Source organism: Mesocricetus auratus, unplaced genomic scaffold, assembly GCF_017639785.1.
Source record: "Mesocricetus auratus isolate SY011 unplaced genomic scaffold, BCM_Maur_2.0 Super-Scaffold_100022, whole genome shotgun sequence".
Taxonomy (NCBI): Eukaryota; Metazoa; Chordata; class Mammalia; order Rodentia; family Cricetidae; genus Mesocricetus; species Mesocricetus auratus.
In genome coordinates, this window is record NW_024429203.1 from 29,233,220 (window position 1) to 29,259,417 (window position 26,198).

The following is a 26,198-nucleotide window of genomic DNA, read 5'->3' on the forward strand; positions in this document are numbered from 1 at the left end:
CAGGCAGAAGATCAGTTAGGGAAGAGGTCCCAGAGACAGGGGAATAAAGGGCTTGGTGATGTCTCAGAGCATGGACAGCTAAATAAAAGTGTAGGAAAACAAAGGAGACTGGCCAGAAAGTAAAATATCTGAACCTGAGGAGGGAGAGCAGTTCTGAGTACAAGCAGGAAACACTTTGGTATGCTCTTAGAAGCAGACTGAAACACTAAAGGCAGCTTGCTCATTGCTGCTTCTAGAACAGAGGATTGTGCTGACTCTGGAAACAGTATTATTAGGTCTGTTTGCTGATCTAATAAAACAACTTACCACTAATGATTCAATATATATTATAGGAGACCTGGAATCAGACGACTTTGGCAGGCTTGAAGGTGGTATAAGCACAGTAATACGAAACATTAATGACCAAGTTCTATTCGTTGACAGAAGAAAACCACCGGTGTTTGAGGATATGACTGATGCTGACCAACAGGGTACTTTTCTCTACTTATTTAAAAACACAGAGGTGACCACCAATTCTTCCTACTCCATTTTACTGCCTGCATTTCCAAATGTCAGATCCCATCCTTAGATGGAAAGTCACAGTAGTAAATATAATTTCACTTTAGAGAACACCCCTTTATTAGCTGGAGTGAGGAGTTTGATGCAATAAAGACACTGGTAGAGGCCACACCACTGTGAGTCTATATGTGTATCTCCAGTCCCCCTATATCAATTGCATTCTCAATAAAAGAAGCTTTTCAAGTTGGATCATTCGTCCCCATTGGTTATAGCTGAACATACTGCTGACACCATCAAAACTCAAATGAAAAGTAAAACGGCATTTCAAATAAATCTGTCTTCCACCAGAACATGAGAGTGCCTCTCAAAATAAACAAGCTTACCATGACTCTCATGATATAAGTTCCAAATATCACCGTTTTGGGCCTACTTAGATGTATATTCTTGAAAAAAATCCTATCCTAAAATTTTTGCCTTAAATGTTTTTAACACTCTATGACTAACATTATGTTTTGAGGCTAGCTTTATTTTTTATTTGAGACAGGATCTCATTATGTAGCCCTGGCTGTCCTGGAACTTGCTTTGTAGACTAAGCTATCCTAAGACTTACAGAGATCAGCCTGCCTCTGCCTCCAGAGTGCTGGAATTAAAGGTGTATAACACCTAGCAGGGTTCACAATGTGTTTAACACACTCAAGAAAAATATCAGAAATCAAGAAAAATATCAGAATATCTTTACCACAGTCAGAATACACTTAACACACTCATGTTGCCCACCCAACGGTTTATAACACCCTGTAAGTGTGGGTGGGCCTCATATCTGTTAACTGTCTGGTCAAACCTGAGTAAGGGTTGTGACTGATCTATTAAGGTGGATCTATCCTTTGTTAAATTTCTACAGATGCCAATTGGGGGGCTATCCTAATTAATGGCCTCACTTATTAATATTTATTTCAGCTAATGAACTCCAGACCAGACTGATAATATATATGTATAGAGATTCTAATGCAAAGGGACTGCCTGTAACCCTCTCTGTGGAGAATCAAAAAATGTTTACTCTCTCCTGTAAGGACAAAGTCATCTCCTTTCAGGTAAGAGTCACCTTCACTTTGCTTCTAGTCATATTAATGGACACAATTATAAAAGCCAGATATCCTCAGAACCCAAAGAACAAAGACAACCACTAAAATGGATGAGTACAGGGAATGGTCAAGCCCTTTGGCCTAGTGATGATACTTGGTTGTCTAATTTTGTCTCTGAGCCTGTCAGACAGGAAGAGACAGCTAAATGCTTTTGTTCAAACAGAGTTTCTTGCATCCCAGACTGACTTCAAGCTCAGTATATAGTTGAGGGTGACCTGGAACTTTCAACCCTTCCATCTCTACTCCCAGGAGCTAGGATTACAATTGTATGTCACCGTGCCAGGTCTCACGCTCAGGGTCTCCCACCAATGCAGACCTTATCCATCATTGCCATAGACTAGGTTCGGGTAAGACCCGCTTCATTTCCCTGTTATATCACCAGAGCTTTGTGGCCAAGGATTACTTCTCATTTAGACTTTAAGATTCAGCGTGGTCCTAGATCTTCTCGTGCAGCTTAAAGTATCTCCTTGAGTTGTGATTAACCAGGCACAGCTTCAGAAGGAGATGCTACTAGAGAACTTTATACCACCATCAGTTCACAGCCCATACTAGTTTGGGAAATAGCCAAGAACTATGGATGTCAATTTAAGTAGTCCAGTTGAAAGCACACCTGCAGAGTCTTCTGCATATCTTAAGAGAATAGAATGCATTTTTAATTCTAGAGATTCCCAATCAGTCCATAGGGACATGGGGATCTTTGCTACCCTGGGGTCAAAGTTAACTCCAAAATACCAGTTCTTTTATTAACATGGAAGAACCTACATTTTCTCATACATCCTGAAAAGGAGACAAGATGCAAGAATAGGAAACCCCTATTCTTTTCCTAGCAGTTGTAGGACAAGTGGGAGGGACTACCATTTCCAGAACCTAGTCCTGATTAGGCCCCTGGTGTCTGGACAACAGATTCAGGAAACAGTACTTGGTACTAAACTCATGACAGAAGGGAGAGACTACTGTCCACTGTCATGCTTGGCAGGAAAGCAGAGTCAGGGGCCACAGACTGAGTCAGTGCAGCTGGGCTATTGGGGAACCCAAGACTCAGCTGTAGAACAGCTGCTGGGTCTAATAATGCTACAGTTTAGTTTCAGGATCCACAGAAAGAAGGAGCTAAGATTCTGACACCTGCATCTCCCATGACTGATTCAGAAACTGGAGATACTGAGCTTAAGGAAGGAGACCATCAGTGTGTTTAGTTAAGGATGATTGAAGACAAGAACTGAAATTATTAGTCCAATGAGATGTCTTTGCTAGAACTTTACTTCACCATTAGCACACCTGAACTCCACTTGGTGGAAGAGAACAGAAGGAAGCTCTCTGGGCAAGGGGAACCAGGAGGCCGGTGTGTTGATAAGCTTGCCATGGTGGGAAAGGTCAGACTGGACGAGAAAATAGCAAGTTAGTAATTAAAGAGGGGAGGTCAGTACTCTTATTATTCCTATATTCAGGGTTTTTTTTTCTTAACTCATGAAAAAAGTAAATCTGCTTTAGGTCTGTTTAGTAATATGCTTCTAAATAAACTGCACATATTCAAATTGTTAAAAATCCTTTAAAAAATATTTCTGTATGTATGTCTGTGTGTATGTGTGCATCTTCAGAGGCCAGAGGGGAAGTTGGATCCCATGGTGCTGGAGTTTGGGCATTTGTGAGCTGTACCCCATGTGGGTGCTAGGAACCAAATTCCAGACTCTGAGAGGCCATAGCAGCAAGCCATCGCTCCAGCCCCAATTGTTTATATCCTCAAAGATTGTGTAATGTCTGGCCAGGCGGTGGTGGCGCACACCTTTAATCCCAGCCCTTGGGAGGCAGAGGCAGGCGGATCTTTGTAAGTTTGAGGCCAGCCTGGTCTACAAATGAGTTTGAAGACAGCCAGGACTGTTACACAGAGAAACCCTGTCTCAAAAAACGAACAACAACAAAAATTATGTAATTTGTGTTTTCTCCACAGGAAATGGATCCACCTGAATATATCAATGATACAGAAAGTGATATCATATTCTTTGAGAGAGGTGTTCCAGGACACAACAAGATACAATTTGAATCTTCACTGTACAAAGGACACTTTCTAGCTTGTGAAAAGGAGGATGATGTTTTCAAACTCATTTTGAAAGAAAAGGATGAAAATGGGGATAAATCTGTAATGTTCACTCTTACTACCTTACCTCACAGGCATTAAGTATTTTTGTGTTCCAGAAAGGCGATTAGAATACATGAGCCTTGTGATAAACCATTCATTCTGTGTTGCCATAACACAATACCCGAGGCTGCATAATTTATAAAGCAAACAGGTCCATTTATCTCATGTGTCTAGCCCAGTTCCTACTCCCTGGTGAATGACCCTGGCTGCATTACAACATGGAAGACAAAGGGAAAGGAATTAGCTGCGTGTGGCATAGCACACGGATGAGCCTCACTTCATAGCAACTCATTCTTGAGAGAGGCTTTAGTTCTCCCCATGCTGGAGCCCTCATGATCTGCTCATCTTCCACCTCTTAAATGTCTCACTGCCTTAATACAGTTATACTGAAGGTCAAGTTTCCAGCACATCTTTCAAAGCAATCTATTCTGTGACGGTGAAATAAATACCAATAATGGCTTCAACATGTCATTAAAGTATGGTAATAGCTGTATGGTGACTTTTAACTTGTGAGGTGGAGAGATGGCGCAGTGACTAAGAGCACTCGCCACTCTTCCAGAGGACTCGTGAGTATATGTGGGGTGTGCACTTGCCACACTGAGTGAGTGGAGTCTCGTCTCCTTCCATCTTTGTGTGGTTTCAGGTTCCAGGGTCTAGGAATCAAACTCATATCAACAGGCTTGCATAGAAGTGTCTTTATCTGTTGAGTCATCTTGCTGACTACATATGCTATCTTAGTCTTTATAATTTTTATTTCTCTGTGAAAAGTTTAAGCAAATAAGCATTATTAGGTAGTTCACACTGACTATGACCCCAGCTCCAGCAGCCCTGACACCTGACACCTCCTTCTGGTCTCTGTGGGCACTCACACACACACACACACACACACACACACACACACACACTCTCTCTCTCTCTCTCTCTCTCTCTCTCTCTCTCTCTCTCTCTCTACACACACACACATACGTGTGCGCACTGCAGGCGCACTTAAAAATAAAATCTAAGCACAGAACACACTGACAGCAACTTTATTTCATCATCCCTGGCCCGCTCTCCAGTATGTTTGGAGTTAGAAAACTGAAGGACTCAATTCTGCCCTGTTGGCTTTCTTTCTATCATTTCTTTGAGATCAAATCTCCTCAAGGCCTTGAATTCAGTCCTGCGTTGACACCCCAGGGTAGGCTTTACTCCTGATGGCTGATGCTTAAAGTGTGGGGTAGAGTGATGTGATTGAGACTGGATTTCAGAGTCAAACAACCTCATTTTTGAATCTTGTTCCGTAACCTAGGAATCAAAATGAACAAGAGATATAGACATGGATATACTCTTTCTGGGGACTCAGTGGCCAGACATATACAATGGAAACAACAGAATCACCTCTTCCACAGGGTAGCTGTGTATGTCACATGAGCTAAAGATCTTGGTGGCACACAGCACAGTTTACACTTCTCCAAGTGTCCACACCCACTTCCCCCTCAGCTTGTCACTCACATCACAGCTCAGACATGAGGCCTTTCCCTCCCTCTTTAGGTCATTTCTCTTCCTGCAGACTCCGTTCTCCTCAAGAGGAACAACACTTCATTGTCTTCTGCTCTTTTTTCCTGACTTAGACATATGTTGTAGTTTTTTTCTTCCTATCTTCTCTCAACACGTGGGCTTTATAATTTAAAAATTATAACTTAAAGAGAATAGTTATAATTTAATTTAGAACTTAAAGTATAGCTCATAAAAGCCTATTCCATTTTCCTTGTTAGTTTTTTTTCTCCAAATTCAAGGCCTTGATTATGCTGTACAGGAGAATTCAAATTTACCCTAGTGCATAGAAAACGGCTACTCACAATTGGAAATCTTGTTAATGTACTGACAGTTGTCCAAAACCTACACAGATGGCTGGGCTGTGTCACAGCTTCAAACAGCCTCAAAATTTGGCCTTTGATTTTTTTTTCCCTCCAGTGATGTCTGAGGTGTTGGTTCACGGCTAGGCCTCTCACTATTTTTATTTGTTTGTTTTGTTTAGTTTTTGTCTGGATATAAAGTCAGTGTATTCACAGAGCTCAGGTGTGAAAACTAGAAAGTAAAAGCAATAAATGGCACAGCCACTGAAAACATAAAGCTTGAGACAAGAGACCAGGAGGCTCAACCTGACTAAAGCAAGCCTTCAATTGAGGCATTTCTCCCTCCTTGTCTCCACCCCCATTGCTTTCTCCCCTTTCTTAGGAATGTTTTCTTTTTGTGTTCTGAAGTAGTCAGGCTCTCTAGAGGAACTGATAGAATAAACATTCTCTCTCTCTCTCTCTCTCTCTCTCTCACACACACACACACACACACACACACACACACACACACACACACAAGACCGACAGGCTGTGGTCCATGCAAGTTCAAGAATGCAGAAGTTGTTCACTCCACAATCTGGATGTGTCAGCTAGCCTTTACCACACACACCATCCCTAACAAGTAGACTCTAACGCCAGTGAAGAAATGAACTGACAGGCGAGAGAGAGGGTGAGCAGGCAAGAGACAGCATACTTCCTTCTTCCACATCTCTTATACAGGCTGCCTCTACAAGGTGTGGCCCGCTAAAGGCGGGTCTTCCCAACCCGAAAGATCTGGAGTAAGATATATCTTCTCATCTCAAAATATCCGAATTAAAAGTAGGACTTTCCCACTTCAAATGACTTAAGAATAATTTCCTCACAGGCGTACCCAACCACTTGGGGTTTAGTTAATTCCAGACGTAGTCAAGTTGACAACCAAGAACAGCCATCTCGGGCATCTTTTAATTTCTTCTACATGTTCTCACCATTCTGAAAACTGTGAAGACTAGATTTTAGATTTTCTAGGGTGCTCCTTTGTCCAGGATAGTATGTAAGTTCTATGGGGTAATACCAAGGTATCAGGGATGGCATGAGTAGGGAACCTGGTGCTCCGTTACTAACAACACACTGTGACATATGCTAAGACATCATTCCCTTGTGGTCTCTGGCCAGCTGCGCACAAAGTCGCTAATTAGCCAATTGCCACTCCTGTCCATGAAACACTTTCAGGAGTTTGGCTGTCTCCCCCTGCATGGTTGACATTCTTGGTCACTGCTCTAGGATCCGTTCTGCCTCCCTCCTTAAGTGTGCCGGTTGCTCAGGCCATTGGTGTCAGTTGACAGCCACTCTCTTGCCTCCCAGATCCCTGGCACAGTTCCATTCACTTGGGCATTGTCCTATCTTTGCCTTGATGGCATTTCCTTACTCACAGTGGTCCTTTGAGGGTGAGTGTGCGAAGGATGTTGGTCAAAATCCAAGTCAAGTATTTTCCCATGGTTGAGAGAAGAGAAATTCCTTTCTGAAGAGGCCAGGAGCTGATGTAGTCACTATTTGCTTAATCTTAAATCATTTTGTACCACTAGTAAGGAAAGAGCCAGCCTTAGGAGAAGCCAACACCCAGAGGGGAGAGCGAGGAGCCAGTGTCTGATAGAAGCACTCCTGCCTGATCCTTTAACACTGAGCTGCTATCAACCTTAAAGGGATTCTCTAGAGCTGTTACTGGGGGGCTTGTAAACTAATCTAGGCAGCCCCGGGAATGCTCCTTAGAACACTGAATGTCCCAGTTTTCTGGATCTGCAGGACTGCACTGAGGAAGGTCAGGTCTTAGCTACTCAGAAGACAGCATGTGAGTCCCTCTGTTTTTGTGTCTCATAAATGCAGGGAGGGATGTCGACCTCCCCTCATCCCTAGATCTCCACAGGGAAGCTCTCATTGGATCCTCTCCACCTCTGCCCCAGACCTGCTTTTTCAGAAGGTGACTGAGCCTGCACAACCTGTAATTCCACATCACTGGTCTCAGAATTACAGGTCATTTGGGTCCTTTAATGTTCCAAGTCTGGGTTGATGGTACAGTATAGAGAGAAACAGGCACATGGGGCGGGGGATGAAGGAAGGCCGATCAGAGGTTCAAAGTCATCCTTAACTGCATAGCAAGTATAGAACTAACCTGGCATAGAGGAAACCTTTCTTGGGAAAATAAAAAGAAGAAAAAGAAAAAACTAGGGAGCTGGTGAGATGGCTGGCAGCTTGCTACAGGGCCTGGGGCCTGAGTTTGGTCCTCAGGACCCACATGCTGGAGGAAAAGAACCAACTCCTGAGAGCTGTCACCCGACCTCCCCTTACTTGTTCCTCCTTGTAACATGAGTATGTGTGAAAACATGCACAATAAGTAAATAAAATATACTTTAAAATTTTACGAGCCTCCAAAGCTCTGAATTCTTGAGGACCCTAGTGAAGAGCCTAGACTGTCTGTGTTGAGGGGCAGAAGGTGACATCTGTGACTTAGGCTTTATCAGTGGCTAGTGGCCTCAGAATCTTCCGTGGTTAAAGATTTCCTCTAGAAAACAGAATGCCAATACCTTCTGGTCCAGGACTGTTGAGGTCACAGGTGCAGGCTGCGCACAGTGTGCAGAAGCAACATGCTGGCCCTGCCTGCCCAGCGTTCCTCTTTCACCTTGATAGCACTGCACACCCAAGCCTTCCAGTAAGTAACTGGAGAGGCGCCACCTTTGTTCTAGTGCCTTCGCATGGATAATTGAACTAAGCAAGGGATCAAACTTGCCCATATAAAATGTCTGTTGTTTGCCAAGCAATGTGTCACTGACTATACAGATGTCCACAAATCAAGTTCCTAACTTAGTCTCCAAGGTCAGACTAGTCTCAGGAAGGTGCACACAAGTTGCTTAAAGAAGAAAAAACAGCCCGAAGGTTAAGTGTAAGACAGGGTTTCTGCATTTTCCTAGGAAGTCATTAAGCCGTGCACTGTATCCTTTTATTAGTAGTAATAGCAGTATTAGTACTTACTAGAATCAATAGTAGTAGTATGTTTGTATGTGTGCATGCACACACATGCACTCGAGATCGCATGCTCACCCTGATTCGTGTGTGGAAGTCAGAAGACAACTTTTTTTTTTAAAGGAGAAACTCTTTTTTTATAAACTTTTTTTTTAAGATTTTATTTATTTATTATGAATACAACATCCTGCCTCTACATATGTCTGCACGCCAGGAGAGGGCACCAGATCTCATTACAGATGGTTGTGAGCCACCATGTGGTTGCTGGGAATTGAACTCAGGACCTCTGGAAGAGCAGTCAGTACTCTTAACCGCTGAGCCATCTCTCCAGCCCCAGAAGACAACTTTTAAGAGTCAATTTTCTCTCCCTCCACCATGTGGGTCCTGGGGGTTGAACCCAGTTCATCAGGATTGGCAGCCAGAACCCTTACCTGCTGAGGCATCTCACAAACCAGATTCTGAACTTCTGACCCTCCTACCTCAGACTGCCGAGCTTTAGCATTACGGGCGTATGCCACCATGCCCAATCCGACTATGTGTTCATTCTCACGTTTGCATAGAGGTCGTAACTTTATCTTATTTGGAAAGTTATCGTTTAACTACACAAGAGAGGGAGAGGTGATCTAAGAACGTGGGATAGAGTGAGGACATGCAGACAACGGAGGTCTGCAGCTAAGTGAGGGGCTCAATCAGAAGTCAGCTCCCCGGGAAGAGTCGAAGAGATCAGTTCTTCTTTCACAGATGTTCTTTTGGGTTATAGCATACATGTCTGCTGGGGAAATACAATTAAAACAAAATCTTGGAGCTGGAGAGATGACTCGGCAGTGAATAACACTAGCTGCTCTTCCACAGGACCTGGGTTCGATTTCCAGCACCCACATGGCAGCTCCAGTACCAGGGGATCTGACATCCTCTTCTGGTCTCCCTAGGCATTGCACATGTGGTGCACAGGCATGACATACAGCCAAAACACCCATACACATAAAGGAAAAATAAAGGAAAAATCAAAGCCAAAATCTTTGGTCAGGGAGAAACAGCTCTGTGGGTAAAAGCACTTGCCACCAGCCCTGACAAACTGAGCTCCATCCCCAGGAACTCCATGATGGAAAGAGAGTCCCACAAGTTGTCCCCTGACCACTACACAAATGTGGGCCCTCCACTCACTTAAATAAAAATAAAATAAATAAGCCAGGCGTTGGTGGCTCACACCTTTAATCCCAGCACTCGGGAGGCAGAGGCAGGTGGATCTCTGTGAGTTCGAGGCCAGCCTGGTCTACAGAGTGAGTTCTAGGACAGCTTCCAAAGCAACACAGAGAAACCCTGTCTCGAAAAAGCAAAAGATAAAATAAATAAATAAATAAATAAATAAATAAATAAAACATCTTGGTTGGCAAGTACAACCCACTTTACACATTCCTGAGATAATCATATCAATCAATCCTCAATTAAGAGGTATTGACAACTTATTATCCATGGCTCATCCTAACTTTCTTGAGTGTTCTAGTTTCATTCTGTTGCTGTGATACAACACTCCAACCAAAACAGGGGTGGGGTGGTATTTGCCTAAACTTCCAGCTCACAATTTATTAATGAGGGAAGTCAGGGCAGGAATTCAGGGTAGGAACCTGAAGGCTACTTGTTATTACTCCTCCCATAAACTAACACACTCTCTCTGTGTCTCTGTGTCTGTCTGCTCTCTCTCTCTCTCTCTCTCTCTCTCTCTCTCTCTCTCTCTCTCTCTCTCTCTCTCTCTCTCTCTCTCGTGTGTGTGTGTGTGTGTGTGTGTGTGTGTGTGTGTGTGTGTGTGTGTGTGTAAAGAGAGAGAGAGGTTCATTGTGTACATTCAGTAGAGAACCCTGAGTAATGACTCAGGAACTTTGACACAATTACTAACGTTCTACTGACAATTCATGAGCAGTCACATAATCTCAACTCTGTTCCTTTGTTTATGAGACAGAACTAATTCATTCCAAATAACCTCCAAATTAGAACTAAATTCATTTCAAATCACCTCCATAACAGAATTAAATTCATTCCAAATCATCTCTCCAGAAGAGCTCTGCCACATCTCTGAGTCCTTGTCTTTATCGCTTTTCCTTTACAGTTGGCTACCGCAACATCCCTTGTCATTCATACTGTGACAGCACAGAGAGGAGGGTTCCAAACAGAATGGAGCACCTGGGACTAACTGCTGCAGCTGGCTCAGTGCCAGCTTTGTCTTGCTCAGTCTGTAGCTGCCAAATTGAGCAGCAGATGTGGGGATTCCCAAAGAGAAAGCTGTGTTCACATCAGACAGTTCCACTTTCCTGTGAATAATATTTTCTTATAAGCTTCTGTGCGATGCTGACTCATTTCTCTATTTAAGACGTTTATTGATCATAGTATAACAGTTAATATTAATAGACACTGGAGATTGGGAACACGCCTTTAATCCCAGCACTCGGGAGGCAGAGGCAGGCAGATTCCTGAAGTTCAAGGCTAGCCTGGTCTACAGAAAGAGTTCCAGGACATCCAGGGCTACACAGAGAGAACCTGTTTTGAAAACAAAAAGGGCAAACACTTAATGCCATCAGAATCCATTTTCTCTTTGGACAATGCTAAAATTACAAGATAGCCAGAGAAAAGGTTCCTTCTCCTCTGCTTAACCTTTTTGCTTCGTTTCTGTTGAGACAGGGTCTCACTGTGTAGTGCCAGCTGGACACAAACTTGTAGTTTTCCTGTCTCTGTCTCCCAACTGCAGGGGTTATAAGCATGTACCACCACATCCTGCTAAGGCTGCTCTTAAGTGTTAGTTACAACACATGTGGTGTGTGTGTGTGTGTGTGTGTGTGTGTGTGTGTGTGTGTGTGTGTGGTGTGTATGTGAAAATCATTTCACAGGAGCCCATCCCTGGTCTTCTGAGTATTGTTTTCAATTTGTGATCCACTGGGCTTACATAGGCTGCTCCTGTGGGCTTCATGTAGGGTCCACTGGTGCCTGAGTAACTCACAAGTAGCTATGTCACTGAAGACAATGCCACAATTTTTTTTGTTGTTGTTTTGTTGGGTTTTGTTTTGTTTGGTTTGGTTTGGTTTGGTTTTTACGAGACAGGGTTTCTCTGTATTGTTTTGGAGGCTATCAGTCCAGCCCAGCCTCGAACTCACAGAGATCCGCCTGCCTCTGCCTCCCAAGTGCTGGGATTAAAGGCGTGCGCCCCCACCGCCCAGCCAACGCCACAAGTTTTATTGGCTAAATTTATTAGATGAAACAAAAGGAGAAAAATAGAAATTTACTGAATTCTGCAAGCTTCTAAGTGACATTAAATATTAATGGAGTAAAAGGGAGAGGGAGAAAAGGAGGAGGAGAAGAGTGAAAAAGCCTGGAGGGAAAGGAACAATGATAGTCTGCGGGTGAGGAAATGTGTGCCCAGTGTACCCAGAGAGTTGAGTCATAGCCCAAGTGTCAAACCATCAGTCACACCCATCTCTTTAGGAGAATATTCAAACCAGAAATAGAGCTGGTAAAGGGTTTAAAAAGTGCCACTTCCTTCTTTAAAAGAAAAGGTTGTTATGTGTATAGGTGTTTTGTCTGCATGTATGTCTGTACATCATGTGTGTGTGTGTGTAGTGCCTAGAAATGTCAAAAGAGAGTCTGATTCCCCCTTAACTGTAGTTATAGAGGGTTGTGAGTCACCGTGTGGGTGCTTGGGATTGAACCCAGGTTCTCTACAAGAGCCATCCCCCTGGTTAAGTGTTATGGGATATTCGATCATACTGTGACACCTTGAATCAGGGGGTGGGATCAATGATTAGCTGACTGGAATTAGCCACAGAGATTTTGGAGGACCCAGGGTATGCTATGATAGAGAGGCACAGGAAAGAGTAGGGAGGGGCTTAGAAAGATTCACGGGCCTTTTTGACCTGGCAAGTGCAGAGATTGGGGGTCAGCTGCTTGATCCATCAGGTTTTTACCCTAATACCTGACTCCGCAGCGTTTACAATAACAGAACAACTTAGATAACACTTTAGTGAAGCCCCTCCTATCCTTCTTCATTCACAGCATCTGAAGACATAAACTCAGTAATAGAAAAAATATAAGCTAAAAGGTGAAGCAGCTGTGACACAAGGAGAGAAAGAAAAACACATCATAAAGAGTCAAAACTGGTTCTGGTGGCCATGGTTGCAATCCCTGCACTCAAGACTCTGAGGCAAGAGGACCAAGGGGAGTTTGAGGTCAACCTGGGCTACACAGTGAGTTCAAAGCCAGCCTGGTCTATATGTAACATGATCTGTCTCAAACAGAAACTTCAAAAGTCAAACTCAGGGGCTTGAAATATGATTCAGCATGAAAGACCACTTGCTGTTAAAGCAAGAGAACCGGAGTTCAAATCCATGTACAGCAGTACATGCCAGTAACCACAGCACAGAGCTCACCTAGCAGCTAGCCTAGCCAAAATGGTAAGTTTCTAATTTAATGAGAGACCCTGTCTCAGAAAATAATGTGGAGAGCAACAAAGGGAAAGACCCAGCCTCCTCCTCTGGTGCCTACATGTGTACAAACGTGCTCCCCCTGACATCCCACACACACCCACAAGCAACAGGAGATAAATTCAATAAATTCCACAAATATAAAGGTCAAGGACAAAGAAGAAACACTATGTTCACCACAAGACAAAGACACATACCCAGGGCTACTCCCCACATCACTCTTTATGACAGACAACAGATTCAAGCTAGAGATGCAAAGCAAGAGGACCAAGTGAATGAATGAGGTAACATCCACATACATTAGGTAGTTTCCTTTGCCAGCAAGTGATGACACACTTGCCTACTCCAGCAGAACAGCACTACTACAGAAGAGGGTGTGTACACGCTGTCTGCAGGCAGACAGATGCAGACGGTGTGACGGTGCAGTGGTGTCACCTAGGACTCAGGCTCTTCTGTGTTTGTCATCTTTAGCATCCTGACGGGGTCGAAGGGGTAATGGGGGCACTGAGTCCCCTTTGCAAGTTCTTTATCTCATAGATAAAATGATTCCAAAGCAGAGCTTGAGGACAATTCACTAGAGTCAGAGGTAAGCAGAGTGCCCTGAGGATTGGGGCATCGATATCAGGGGAAATAGAAGAGGATATAGACAGTCACACTTTTAATAGAGTGAAAGAACAAGCTATACTTTGTAGACTATACATTACCCTGAGGAACACGCCACAAAAGAACAAACAAAACCTTGTGTCTTGGGCATTTGTTCCTTGTAACTGTCGAAGGACAGAACATTCATTGCCTTCCTCCCAGGGTGGCATAGGCCCCTGGCATGAAACCAGCATTCCACCCTTTCAGGCTAACAAAGGAGGAAATCCATCCTAATATTACTTGGGAGGCTGAATGGCCCAGTGGTTAAGAGCACTTCCTCTTCCAGTAGACTCAGGTTGGGTTCCCAACTCACAACAGTTTGTAAATCCAATACCAGGGCATCTGGTGTCCTCTTCTGACTTCCATGAGTACTGCCCTTTGGGGAGGGGGGAGAGGAGTGAGTGAGTGAGTGAGTGTGTGTGTGTGTGTGTGTGTGTGTGTGTATGGGGTGTGTGTGTGTGTGTGTGTGTGTGTGTGTGTGTGTGTGTCTGGTGCCCTCTTCTGGCCTCCATGGGCACTGTCCTTAGAGAGAAGGTTTGCATGCATAGACACAGGCAAGCAAAACTCACACACACAAATAACAATAATGGCACCAGGTTCTTTGCATGTATGTTTTGGCTGTTAGTTTGGCTGCTAACAGTGGGAGCTGGAGTATCTCTGACTCTTGCCTGCTCTTGAGACTCTTTTCCTATTGGGATGGATACCTATCCAACCTTGATATAAGGGCTTTCACCTTGCCTTATTTTACCTTGCTTTGTCCTGTTGGCTGTCCTCTCGTGACGTCCTGCTGCTTTGTAAAGAGGAAACGAAGGGGGAGTGGATCTGTGGGACAGGGGAGATTGTAGGGCGGCTAAGAGGAATGGAGGGGGGGAAACTATGGTTGGGATATATTGTATGAGAAAAGAATCTATTTTCTACTTTTAAAGAAAATTTGAAAAAAAAAAAGAGATATGGTTTAGAGACAGGAAGATTCTCGGTGGGTGACAATGCTTGATGCTGCACCTGATGACCTGAGTTGGGTCCCCAAAACCCATATGGTAAGAAAAGCTGACTCCTCAGGACACCTTCTTACCTTCACAGGAGTGTGACCACCCTGCACGCAAACAAATACAAAATAAGTACGTGCTTAAGAGATTCTTTTTAGGCTTGCCTTGTAGTCTGTCACTGTGTGGCTAGAACTCTGCCTGTGCCTAAGGTATCATTACCACGGATCACTGTCACAATCCCTTCAGCTTTGTGGCTAGGAAGGCATCACTAACAGCATGACCGCCATTGACTTTCTTTGTTGAATTTACTGTTGCCAGTTTGCTTTCAGCTTTGTGGTTCTTTTGAATCCCTGCCATTGGATCACCTTTAACCTTCCAATTGGTCGCCACCAACTATGGAGCCTTAGCACAGATTACAAGGCCATTGCTGGCTCACTTTGAATCTGGCCACAGAAGGCTGGCACTGGAAAACAAGATGGAGACAGCTGGTAGGCTTTCCACCACCGTGCTTGATCTCTGCCTTCTTAGCTTGCTATTATTATTACATGTATTATTTGTTTGAATGTGCTCAAACAGTTTAAGGGATAAACAAAGGGTTATTTCTCCCTCTACACCTTGGGACCTGATGCACAAATTCAGATTGACATGGCTAGCAGTTAAATACGCTCATGGGCGGAGACTTCTCTTCCACCTCTGATTTTTAACTATATTTTCTTTTTTTGGAGGGGGGGTTCATGTATGTCATGAAGAGGTCATAGGACAATGGGAGTCATCTTTTCACCATGTGAACTGAACCCCTGGGATCAAAGTCAGGCTATCAGGCTTGGGAGCAGCTGCCTTTACCCCCCTCACCAGCCCCTCTTCAGTTTTCCAGTTCCCTACCCTACTGCCCAGGTACTGACCACGTGATCATACTGATACAAATGCAAATGGCCCCTGGAAATCAGATGGCCCTTTCATTTAAACACTTTCCAGCCTTGCTGCCCAGCAAGTCCTCAGGGAGTGAAATGTAGTGTTAATACTCATCAAGCCATCAAGTTCGTGCAGCTAGAACATGGGGTTTAGAAGGTTTGACACTCACAGAACACCCTAGTATTAACATAGTTCTAACACCTACTACTCAATCTTCATATTCTAATCATACTTAACTGCCTATCACGAGTCCTTTTCATACTGTGGCATTCTATGTGAATTATTTAATTGCTAAGCCACACAAGTTAAAACTCAGCTGATTCAGACCTGTGGATCAATACTTACTTTTTAATTACTTAGTGTTTCTTTGGGGGTGGGGTGGGTTGTTAAGTAACAATCTCACTATGTAGCCCAAGCTGGCTTGGAACTTGCTGAGGTCAACATTGGCCTCAAATTCACACCAATCTTCCTCCCTCTGCCTCCCAAAAGGCTGGAATTAGAGGAATGTACCACTATACCTGGCACAACAGTTTTTTGTTTTGTTTTCCTTTTTTGGGGGGGAGGAGTGTCGAGATAGGGCTTTGTGTAGCCCTGGCTGTCCTGGAACTAGCTCTGTAGACCACGATGGTCTCAAACTCAGAGATCCATTTGCCTCTGCCTTCCAAGTGCTAGGATTAATGGTGTGCAACACTACTGCCCAATAAAAAACAGGTTTTTATATTGGTTTGGTGTTTGGTTTTTTTTCAAGCCAGAGTTTCTCTGTGTAATAGCCCTGGCCAACCAGGAACTCACTCTGTAGACCAGGCTGGCCTCAAACTCAAGATATCTACCTGCCTCTGCCTCCCGAGGCTGAGACATGACACAGTTTTATTGACTCAACTAGAGCCGGGCATAGCAGTATACAACTCAGGAGGCTAGACAGAATCGTCTGAGATTAGGATTTGGAGGCCAGCCTGGGCAACACACTAAGACAGCATCTCAAATGAAAATAAAACAAGTGAGTTTTGTGGTTCACAAATGTAACCCTACACTTGACACCCATAACTCCAGCACCCGGAGCCAGAGACTGCCACAAGTTTGAGGCCACCCTGGTCTCCTACAAGTTCCTGGCCAGCCTGTTCTACCTATAAAGAGTTCCAGATCAGCTTAAGCCTCTAAGACTCTATCTCAAACAAATAAACTAACAAACAAATGGCTAACCAAAAAACCAGACACTAGGAATACTAGCACATAAAAAAGTACAATGTATATTCGTTATGTAATATTTTATTTAAAAATTTTGCTTTCTCGAGAGTATAATTTGTCACTAGTGATCCCCACAGTGGGAAAACACACTTATCTGAAGAGTAAGCCTGTTTGGAATCCGTCATGTTTTAACCCACCTACAAAGGAGAACTCTCTAAATGCAGCTTTCCTCAATTTCCTTCCTAAGATTTAACAAAAACCAGTAACTGGGGATATAAGCATCCCCTGATCTGAAGTTCCCTAGATTCGAGTCATCAACAGCTGATGTCAACAGAGTGGGAGATTCCAAATGGAATACTTTCCAATTTCATGCAAAGCCAATGACTCATGACTGAACAGTCCTCCCTCCCAGTCCAAGTAGAAAATCTCTTATCCAAGCAAGAATAAGCAGAGCTCTGCTCAGGCAATGGCAGTTAAAGGCAACATGAGCTCATGAAATGTGCAGTCACACTGCGAGTTTGGCGCCTGCAACCACCAACTCAGGGATATGGAACCCAGACTCAGGACTAGTTGAGCCTAGCTCCTCTCAAACCTTTCCCTCAACAAATGAATTCTGAAACTAACCATAAAATTAAAAGAAATTCTGCCCACCCATGGACTTCTCCTTCACGCCCTCCTCACTGGGGTTGAATGGCATCGACAGAGCAGAGGCAAAGAGGCACACAATGTAGGGTGTTGAACTACAGAGGTCAGAGCTTCCAAAGCATGGCAACTGCTTTGCAGATGCCCACATCGTGGTAGTTGAAATAGCAAAGCCCAGCGAAGGTCAGAGCTGAGACGGCCAAGAGGCCTGCCTTGACAGCCTTCTGTGTTGCATTCCCATGAACGTAGTCAGTCACCACTTGTCCAAGGCCCCTAAAGAGAAGAAAGTCACAGCACAGGGCAGTTAGAGGCCATCCAGACAAGCCATGACCTGCTCACATAAGAAGTCAGTCTCAAAACACAAAGTCTTTATCTGTAACTCCAGTAACTGTTTGCTTCCTCCAGGGATTCCATGTAGCCACTTTTATAGGTGGAATTATTTCTATGCTTTGAGATAACAAGCCAAAGCAACTTATGGTAAAACAAGCAAAGAAAAAAAAATTAACAACAAGCCGGGCGTTGGTGGCACACGCCTTTAATCCCAGCACTCGGGAGGCAGAGGCAGACGGATCTCTGTGAGTTCGAAGGCCAGCCTGATCTGCAGAGCGAGTTCCAGGACAGCCTCCAAAGCCACAGAGAAACCCTGTCACAGGGGGAAAAAATCAACAACAGTGAAAACCAAAATACAATCAGTAGTTGCTAATATGTAATAAAGAGAGCTCATCCTGTGGATTTAATTTCCATAGCATATACAGTAACTAAATGTTTCTCTACTATAAAATCTTTTCGGCCAGGAGATGGTGGCACACGCCTTTAATCCCAGCACTTGGGAGGCAGAGGCAGGTGGATCTCTGTGAATTCAAGGCCAGCCTAGTCTACAGAGTGAGTTCCAGGACAGCCAGCACTGTTACACTGAGAATCCCTGTCTTGAAAAACCAAAAACAAACAAGCAAAGAAACAATAAACTCTCCTTTTCATTTTTAACTAAAACAAATGTTCTACAGTATCTTCACTCATGCAGAGTTTACTAAGCAGGTGTGGTTGCCAGAACATGTCATGAATGCTAAGGGTGCAAGAGATAATGGATGTTCCCTGTGTGGAAACAGACATTCCTAGTGAAACAGAAACAAGTAAGTGACTGTATATGCAGCATGAGCAAACACCTTAGGAAGGGTGACTTGGAAGAGGTAAGTGACAAGGGCCCTGGCGTCTCTGAGGAACAGTACGTTAATGAGGCTGGAGTCTGTGAGCAAAGCAAAACCCATACTAAAGCAGGGGCAGACTGCAGAGTGCCCAAAGAAACACTCACCAGGTTTTAAGCAGAAAGTATCCTAAATAAGAAGTGACCCAACTTTACTATTTCTACAGCAGTTTTTTTCTTTGTTTTGTTTTTCTTCAAGACAGGTTTCTCTGTGTAGCTCTGGCTCCTGGAATTCACCCTCCTAGACCAGGCTGGCCTTGAACCCAGAGATCCACCTGCCTCTGCCTCCCGAGTGAGATTAAAGACATGCCCAGCAAACTTTACCCTTTTTTTTTTTTTTTTTTTTTGGTTTTTTACGAGACAGGGTTTCTCTGTTTTGGAGGCTGTCGGTCTAGCCTGGCCTCGAACTCACAGAGATCCACCTGCCTCTGCCTCCCGAGTGCTGGGATTAAAGGCGTGCGCCACCAACACCTGGTGCAAACTTTACCCTTTTAACAGAATACAATTCGTTTTTTTTAGTGCAGTCAAAGTTGTGAACTATCACCACTAATTCTAGAACATTTTCACACATGCAAAAAGAAGCACTAGCCATTAGCCTACTCACTGCCCAATCACCGACTTACTTATCTCTACAGATTTGCCTATTCTAGCATTTCATACAAGACTATGCAGGACTTAGCTATGACCTTTGTGTCATATTTCTTTATTCAGCACAGTTTTGTTTTCAATGTTCATCCATATTGCAGCACACCTCAGTACTCCATTCCTTTATGTGGCTGAATAATACTCTATATTCTATTTTGGCCACATGGATGGTTTTCACTTGTAGCTAATTTAAGTAACGTGCTATGACATTCTTGTGTAGGTTTTAATGTAGGCACATTTTTTCTTTTTTATTGTTACAGTTTTTGTTTTTTGTAATGAGATTTTGCTATGGCCTCAAATTTGCTATGTTGCTAATGATGACTTTGAATCTCTGATCCCTTTGCCTCCTCCTCCTTGGTGCTGGGTTACAGGCAAGCACCAGAACACAAACGCAAGACAAACACTGTAACAACTGAGCTGCCTGACCAGCTCTGTATCTGCACTTAATTATAGAAGGGAAGGGCAGGAAGGGACAAATGCACAAAACAGTAAATAGATGCAGTAGTTCCTAAGGAAAAGACAACAAATGAGAGAACTGAGTAAGTGGTCAGGGAAGGCTTTGCTGAGAGTGCTATGTTCAAGTGCATAACTAGTGAAAGTTTCACACAGAACATGAAGAGTGGAGGGTCCCCAGCGCATCTGAGGACTAGGAAGAAAGCCAGTGTGCCTGAAAGGGGCATCTGGAAACGAAACGAGTGGGTGTGTATTTGTGTGGTGGCAGTGACGGTGGAGGTGGTGGTAGTGGCTGTGGTGGTTGAATGAGAAAGACCTCCAATGGCTCATATATTTGACTACCTGGTCCCCAGTTGGTGGAACTCTTTGGGGAAGACGAGGAGGTGTGGCCTTGCTGGAGGAGTCACTGGGGGTGCTGTGGAGGTTTCAAAAGATTCCCAGTGCTCGCTCTCTGCCTCCTACTTATGGATCAGGATGTGAGCGCTCAGCTCTGGCTCCAGAACCATACTTGCCAATCTGCCTCCATATTCCCCACCGTGACAGTCATGGACTCACCCTCTGAAACTTTAAGTCCCAAATAAAGTCTTGGTCATAGTGTCTCTTCACAGCAATAGAAAAGTAGCTAAGACAGAAGGACACATATGTAATCCCAGGATGTGAGGCTGAGTCAAGACAATTTAAAGTTTAAGGCCAGCTTAGGCTACTCTGACTCAAAAAAGTTGTTTGTATGTTTTTAAGTTTTCCAGAAGTCTTGAGAATTTCAGTCAATGTTTTCTTCATAAACAGACAACAGGCTTGCAGAAAACAGAACAAGCAGATAATGGGGAAGGACTGTTGTACTTGCCAGTGACTGTGCAGAGTGAGGGCTGCAGCCAGGGAGTAGTCCACCACAGAGCAGGGATTCAGGTACCCAGCTGGAAGCAGGCCCAAGAGCAAAACACTGACAACCCTCTCGCTAGTCCAATGGAGAGATGCAGCCTTGGAACCAGCTACAAAAAAGAGGAGATTCACAGAGTTGAGGAAAGACAAACACTTCAACCAATCCAATGATTACTAAAACTGTTAGGATGGTAAATAGTATACTCGTCATAGACCCATTTTGAACACAGAGTCAGACAGCAAGCATATCCTTCATGTCTCTGAGCACACCTTTTTAAAGGCAAGAAGGCAGGCTACGTATCTGTGGAATTAAGGCACCCTTGGACTTCAGTCAAACAGGCATATTATGAATGTAATTTAGTGATCATTAATGATTCTCTTTAAAAAATACTAATAACTGTCTAATCTTTGGAGAAAATGTAGTATGTTCTAAAAACAGCTTAAACCAACCAAATGAAAGAGAAGCAAGGATCCGAGAATACCTTTTAAGGTGATAGTCCTTGTGCCCCTTTAAAATTCAGTGCCAAACAAATGAAACACAAACACTGCTTTTAGACAAGGGAAACAACACAGGCTCTAAGCCTTTCTTTTTTTCTCTTTTCTGTAGTGGGAACTTGTTTCCACCAGTAGTTTCAGGGTGCCAGTCTTAGGGCGTGGCTTCAGTGTGCAGACATGACCCCTTAAGGAAGAGGAAGGATCTCTGGCTCTCTTAGGTGGTGGTCTGAGGCCTGATCAGCACATCCTGCCTCACTGTATCCCGGACCTCCAGGAGCAAAGATCATGGTGGCTCCTTACCTTCATTGTATGAGTATTCCCCAAATATTTGCTATTCTTTTATTCTGACATTCATGGACTTCCTTATTCCGCCCTCATTTTTGATTTGCTTGTTTGTTTGTTTTTTCTAGACTGGTTTCACTGTGGAGCCCTGGCTGTCCTCAAACTCACAGAGATCCTCTTGCCTCTGCCCCCCAAGTGCTAGGATTAAAGGGGTATACCATCACCATCTGGGGGCTCTAAGCATTTCTAAGAGGCTATAAACTCCTCAGAGAACCTGACAAAAGGATGGAGTTCCTACCCAGAAAAATGTGCATGGGCATATACATTAAGACCTATGCATACAACTTTAGGGAACTTTCTTCGGTTCCATGTACTCCAGAACCAGTCTGCTAAATCTAACACAAGAATCCAGATAAGAAAACTGGTAGAAAACAAAAAGGGTTTTGAGTTCAAGGCCAGCCTGGTCTACAGAGTGCAAGTTCAAAGGCCAGCCTCCAAAACAATACAGAGAAACCATGTCTGGCAAAAAAAAAAAAAAAAAAAAAAAAAGAATTGGGGAGGACTGAAAGGTAAAACTTAAAAACCATGATGCTTTAAAAATACTGATCTTAGCAGCCTGGCATGATCGCCCCAAAGAGGCTGAGGCAGGAGGACAGTGTCAGTCTGGAATACAGACTGAATTCTAGGTCAGCTACAGTCTGAGAACTATCTCAAAAGTATTCACAAACAAAAAGACAAATAAAAATCCACAATTTCGCCGGGCGGTGGTGGTGCATGCCTTTAATCCCAGCACTCGGGAGGCAGAGGCAGGCGGATCTCTGTGAGTTCGAGGCCTGGCTGGTCTGACAGCCTCTAAAACAATACAGAGAAACCCTGTCTCATAAAAACCAAAAAAACAAACAAACAAACAAACAAACAAACAAACAAAAACAAAAACAAAAAAACCAAACCACAATTTCAGGAAGAACGTGTCAAGTTTGAGGCTAGGCTGGACTACGAAGCAATTTCCAGACTAGCCAAGACAAAATAAGTATTTCTCTCTCTCCAGACTTTAAAAAATGGAAATATGGTTAACTCATTTATGCTCATATTGTCTAATGTGAATATCACACAGTATTTATCTAGTAAATTCCATATGGCTTTAATTAACCTAAAAAACATTCCAGCTATAAATCCATGATTCAGTACATGCACAAATGGCTCCTCTCCATTGGCAAACAAAACAGAACAACAACTAAAACCCCAGTAACTGAGCTACACTGAGTAGACTTCCTACAGAGCTGTTTTGTTGACAGCAATGTAACAAATTTTGAAATTAGGTAGAAGATTCTCTGTGAATACAAATGGCATCAGCATTCATGTTTGTACTGTCTGCCCAAGGGTATAAACTAGGTCTTTATTTAACCAGCAGACAGGACACACTCCCTGAGAGACACTAAGACCCGCCGAATATGATGATTAGCCCAGATAAACATGGCTGAAGCACCAGTAACCGTGCACAACTGTCTGGAACTCCAGTTCCGGGCACCCAAAACCCTCTTCTGGACTCTGCACCAGGCAAGCAAGTACCCAGACAAGACATGCAGGCAAAACACCCATACACTTAAAATAATAAATAAAATTGCTAAACAACAAATAAAATAATAAAATTGTTCACAAGGCATCGGCAGAGAGGACATACAGTGGTGGCTTGGTGATAGGTGAATGTGCTGTGTGCCATGCCATCCTGGGGTAGGCTGGTCCTGGAGAAATGCTGAGACATAAGCAGGTCTGACCACCCGGCTTCGGAGCAACAGAGCTGAGGAGGAAAGACAGCGATCATAAGCACTTCCTGGCCGGACCAACAGACTTTCTAAACTACCATGAACATGCCACTCAAATCATAAAGGTCTTAAAGGGATTTATTTCTACACATCTGAGTGTCTCACCTACATGTAAGTCCATGTTCCATGTACATGCCTGGTGCCCACAGACGTCCTTCCCCATAACTGGAGTCACACCTCCCCTAGATCTACAGTTATAGTTATGAGCCACCATGTGGGTGCTGGGAAGAGAACCCAAGTTCTCTGAAGAGAAGTCATTGCTCTTAACCATCTCTCTAGTCCCAAACTTGTACTACCAAAAAAAAAATCTGTGCTGGGAATGCAGCTCAGTTGCTTGCCTAGTATGCATGAGGCTGTTTCCAGCACATGACAAGCGGAAGCAGAAGGTCAAGGTCATCCTCACCTACATAAGGAGTTGGGGGTCAGCATGGGATTACATGAGATCCTGTCTCAAAAACAACAAAAGTCTGCAGACTCCTAATAACAACTCATATTGCTCTCATTTATTAAAAAAAAAAACTGGTGGCCTCTTGTTCTTACATTTACTCATCACTTATCTAGTATTAACTACAATCAATACTGTGCTTGGCAGTGAAGCAAGAAAGATAAGGCAAAAGTCTTTGCCCTCAAGATACTCAACGTAGTTTAAAAGTTCACCTATTGCCCTCTTCCTTTTCAAAACCCAATCTCATTTTGTATTCCTGAACTCCTTTTGGATTCTGCCTCACCCAGCTACATCACAGATTAGCTATGGGTCGATGAGCAGCTAAGTTAAATAGCTCTCTAAGGTTTGGTTTCATTTGCAGAAGGAGAATGTTGAGTTTGCTTTCTGTTACTGTGATAAATAAATACCATGATCAAAATCAATTTAGGGAAGGAAAGGGTTTATCTCAGCTTGCGCTTCCATCACTGGGGTTCATCAGAGCAAGAAATCAAGTAGGAGTGAAGCGGCAGTCACAGGAGTGATGCCTGCTCCCTGGCTCACAATCTGTTGGCTTCCTTATTCAGCTAAGGCACAAGTGCCTAGGACAGTGCCACCCACAGTGGGCTGGGCCCTCCCACATCAAACATCAATCAAGACAGTTTCTCAAAGACATGGCCAAAGGTCAGTCTGAAGGAGACAATTCTTCAGTCACTTTCCAAATAACTTTAAGTTGTATCAAGTAGGCAAAAACTAGTCAGTAGTCAACAACTGCATTTACTTCAGAACACTGCTAAAAACTAGGCAACATATACAAAGGATTAATGAATTCCCAGAATGCTAACTGCATACATATATATACACACACACACACGAGAAAAATTTAATATTTTCTCTTTTTTTTTTTTGGAGGTGGGGTTTGTTTTTGAAACAGGGTCTCACTTTATAGCGATGACAGGCCTGGAACTTTCTATGCAGACCAGGCTGGCTTCTCACTCAGAGACTTGCCTCACTCTTTCTCCCTTGTCCATAACCCTGAACTTCCCATCCTCAGGCCTCACCTCCAAGCACTAGAATCACAGGCCTTTTCAGGCCTTCTACCAAGGGAGCTGCCGTCCCAGCAACTCCTGCTCTTTCTTCCTTCTCTTTCCTTACTTCTGTGAAGTGTTACTCCAACTATTTGTACTTCCCAACCATTCACCTATGGAATTGTTTTTAATACTTCCTATGTCTGTTCCAGAAATCCAATAATAGTCAATAGCCAGTCACCAAATCTCTTTAACATTTCCTGAGCCTGCCTTCTCTTCCTTGTACCTTCCAAGCTCAGGACTTCCAGACTAGTCTACCTCAGCAGTGACTTACCTCATCTCCATGACTTGCATCTGAACCTGCTCTATTTCCATCAAGCCATCTACTACACTGTTACTAAACAGTAAGTTTAGACTCGGAGTATATAGTTTGGCAAAAGGGCATGTGCTTAGCACACATGCATGAGATGCTGGATTCAAAGGGAAAAGACGCCAGGCAAGGTGGTGCACACCAGCTACTTCCAGAGGCTGGGCCAGAACAAGTTTCAGGCCAGACAACTAAAAAAACTGAGACTGCAAACCTATCAAGCCTTTCAATGTTACTGTTAACCCGGGCAACAAAGAAAGACTGTATCTTCGGAATATAATAAAGTTAATTCTGTGATTTAGTTCATTTCACCTTTCAAGGCTAATTTCACACTCTGACTTTCAACATATTTTATTTGTTCATTTCTCTCTACACATCTTTCTATTCCTTCACCATGGTTTTGCTGCTCTCCGTTGCTGACTATAATGTACTCTGCAGAACCAAGACAGGCTAGTCCTTCCAAAACAATTACCCCAAACTTTCTCTGAACTCGTTGCACAGCCATTATCAGCACCACCTCCCCCGAGTTCTTTGAGAGTAGAAATTGTTTTATTCGTGTTTGTATACCGGCCTCTTAAGTCCCTTGTATAGCCAAAATGCCTGGTTAAAATGATTATCGAAGCCCTGAGTGGCGGTGCATGGCTGCCATGCACTCGGGAAGCAGTCGGGAAACTGTGGGTTAGCCTGGTCTACAAGGCTGGTAGAGGAAAGCCAGCACCACACAGCAAGCCGCTGTCTCAAGAGATCATCAGACTGATTACTTCCACCCACACTCACATCAGCCCGGTAGCACCACCGCAGCCCGGAGGCTGGAAGTACCAGATGGAGAGAGCAGGCACTAGGTAAACACTTGGGCCTTTGGGCTACAGCGGTCCCGGCTGCGCCCTTGCAGGCGACTCCGGGGCCGAAGAGAAAGCTCCTTCCTCTCATGACGCCCCAGCTCCCGGGGGTCGAGCCCTCACTCCTTCCCTTTCCCTCTCTAGGTCGCAGGAGAAACCTCTGATGGTCAAGACACCTCACCTCGGCCTCCTTGGCCACCGCAGAGGACACCCAGCTTTAAGAGAACCGCCATGTCGCTTATGAGGGCTCAAGGTCGCTCAATAACCCGGAAGTAGTTAGGTAGCAAGCCCCGCCCCGCGTAAAAGACGAGCATAGCAACCTGGAG

At 43.9% G+C, this 26,198-nt stretch overlaps 2 protein-coding genes across 6 annotated transcripts in view; one reads left to right on the forward strand and one right to left on the reverse strand.

Annotated features, from left to right (window-relative positions):
• The window catches only part of Il18 (interleukin 18), a 26,665-nt gene extending 22,427 nt beyond the window's left edge, over positions 1-4,238 (forward strand). For all 5 annotated transcript variants that reach the window (XM_040729792.1, XM_013112955.3, XM_040729793.1 and 2 more), the window contains 3 exons: positions 333-470; positions 1,456-1,589; positions 3,586-4,238. In XM_040729792.1, the coding sequence (XP_040585726.1) occupies positions 333-470; positions 1,456-1,589; positions 3,586-3,813 (500 nt within the window). In that variant the 3' untranslated portion in view covers positions 3,814-4,238. The remainder of the gene's footprint in view (positions 1-332; positions 471-1,455; positions 1,590-3,585) is intronic.
• Positions 4,239-16,862: 12,624 nt separating this feature from the next.
• Positions 16,863-26,194, reverse strand: Sdhd (succinate dehydrogenase complex subunit D). The gene is made up of 4 exons (XM_005069505.4): positions 26,054-26,194; positions 23,076-23,192; positions 20,583-20,727; positions 16,863-17,712 (listed from the first exon to the last, which is right to left on the reverse strand). Exons 1-4 carry the CDS (start codon positions 26,103-26,105, stop codon positions 17,547-17,549), a joined length of 480 nt encoding a protein of 159 aa, XP_005069562.1. The 5' UTR covers positions 26,106-26,194; the 3' UTR covers positions 16,863-17,546.
• Between the last annotated feature and the right edge of the window lie 4 nt (positions 26,195-26,198).